This window comes from Lottia gigantea, assembly GCF_000327385.1.
Source record: "Lottia gigantea unplaced genomic scaffold LOTGIsca_1161, whole genome shotgun sequence".
In the NCBI taxonomy this organism is placed as follows: Eukaryota; Metazoa; Mollusca; class Gastropoda; family Lottiidae; genus Lottia; species Lottia gigantea.
Genome location: NW_008707148.1, coordinates 7,928 through 9,950, shown reverse-complemented (window position 1 = coordinate 9,950; position 2,023 = coordinate 7,928). Strand labels below are relative to the sequence as shown.

Genomic DNA, 2,023 nt, shown 5'->3' with positions numbered 1-2,023 from the left:
TTGGGTTATTCTGTAGTAAAGATACCAGGAGATAATATATAATATAATTTATCGGGGTACAGTGTGTCTAAAAAGTTTGTAACCGAGAATCCAGTTTCTCAAGAGAACTCTTTCTGACGCGATTACCATCTAAACACTGCTAAAATACAGTAGTATTTATCTAGGTCATGTTAAACAATAATATATAGCATATCAAGGTATTGAGGTACAGGGGGTCAAAAAAGTTGGTAACAGAGATTCCAGTGTTTCTGAAGAGAACTCTCTCTGACGTGATACCATCTAGGTATTGCTAAAATATTGTACCATGTATTTAGGTTAAAACAGGTTAAACAATAATATATAACATGATATAGGAGTTTTCATGTTAAAAAGAGGAAGTAAATTTGAGCCTTACAATAAAACGCTATACACAAGTAGTCCAAATATATGACAAGATAAGATCGTCATGTTGAATATTATTCAATAACATGGAGTTTAAATATATATTGATAGTAATAGTTTTAGTTTATTTACCAGTACTAATTACAGGTAAGAGATGTATTTACATTGTATATTTTCTTATATAATACATCTATAAGACCAGTTTCATGTATAAGAAAAGTCTTTATGTAGAATGAAATGACACAACAATAATAGTAAATATTACACTTTAACCTGGACTAAGTGCATATATAATAAGATAAAGTGATAACATCATGAATCGTACTGTGAATTTACACTTTTACATTTCTTTACGATAGATTTGACTTTTACCTTCAAAATATTTCAACCATATATACTTTTCGTACTCTTTATACTCACAGTGATAAAATCATTTGATAGACTTCACTTTGACAAGCTTTATATATCTAAACTAATGTAAATAATAGAAGATTGAAATATTGTACCAAATATAATTTAGTAAGCTGATAATTTAATACAAAACGTATGAACAAAGTGAAAGAAATAATTAGAAGTTGTTTAATTATCATATTGTTTATATTACAGGTCAATATACTTTAAGAGGAGTTCCTGAAAGTTATGCAGTGTTAGGTGAAAAGTATACATTACAATGTGATGTTACAGATTCACCTATTGCTGTTGAGTGCCGTAAAAACGATGTTTTTTTATGTAGTATATTATCTTCAACTTGTGAAAGTCAATCAACAGATAATAGATATAAATGTGGATGTATCAATAATAACAACAAAACACTATATCTCAATATAAGTAATATAAATAAACAGGATGATACAACATGGTCTTGTAGAGGTAATTCTGGTGGACAAGGGTCAACTACTGTAACAGTTTATTGTAAGTTTATTTTCATCGCAATCTATTTCAAATCATTAAAATTTCTTAATTAATTCCTAAATAGACAATTAATTTAAAATTCGTACAACAAATGTTGTTTTTACTTTACTTGTGAAAGTTTGATACAAATTTAGATCTTGTCGCACAAAATAATGTTAATTTTTTTGATTGAAATGTCCAGTGAAGCCTACAAATGAAGAAATACGTATCATAATGCCATAGGAAAATACATCTTCATTAATATAGTATAAGTAATAACGTCTTCACATTTAAAAATTGATGATGCTACACCCAGATTCAGATACTTGTAGTTCTGTTTTTATTGAAATGTAGACAAACCATTCGGATTATCATTCTGAAAAGGGATTTGCACAACATAATTACATGATTTTTACAGATGGTCCAGCGAAAATAAGATTTAACCCTACTAGTGATAACATAGATGTTATAGAAGGAAAGACTCAGAGTGTCAACTGTTTAGCTGATTGTAAACCAGATTGTAACATCACCTGGTCTAAAGATGGTTCAACAAAAATCCTAAATTCCCCTTTATCACTTAGCGCTAGAGATCAAACTGGTTCTTATAACTGTACAGTTAAACATACTGTATTAAATAAACAACTTACAAAACAACTTAATGCTCAGATTTATTGTAAGTATATAATACTTTATTAATAAAAACTAGACAACAAACTGGTTCTTATACCTGTACAGTTAGACATACTGTATT

The 2,023-nt window shown here is 28.4% G+C and overlaps 1 protein-coding gene across 1 annotated transcript in view; it reads left to right on the top strand.

Annotated features, from left to right (window-relative positions):
• Positions 1–467: 467 nt before the first annotated feature.
• LOTGIDRAFT_176393 (hypothetical protein) overlaps positions 468–2,023 on the top strand; it is a gene marked incomplete at both ends in the record, with an annotated part of 9,053 nt that continues 7,497 nt past the window's right edge. The window contains 3 exons of the mRNA XM_009047769.1: positions 468–528; positions 988–1,293; positions 1,691–1,816. Coding sequence (XP_009046017.1) covers positions 468–528; positions 988–1,293; positions 1,691–1,816 — 493 coding nt within the window. The remainder of the gene's footprint in view (positions 529–987; positions 1,294–1,690; positions 1,817–2,023) is intronic.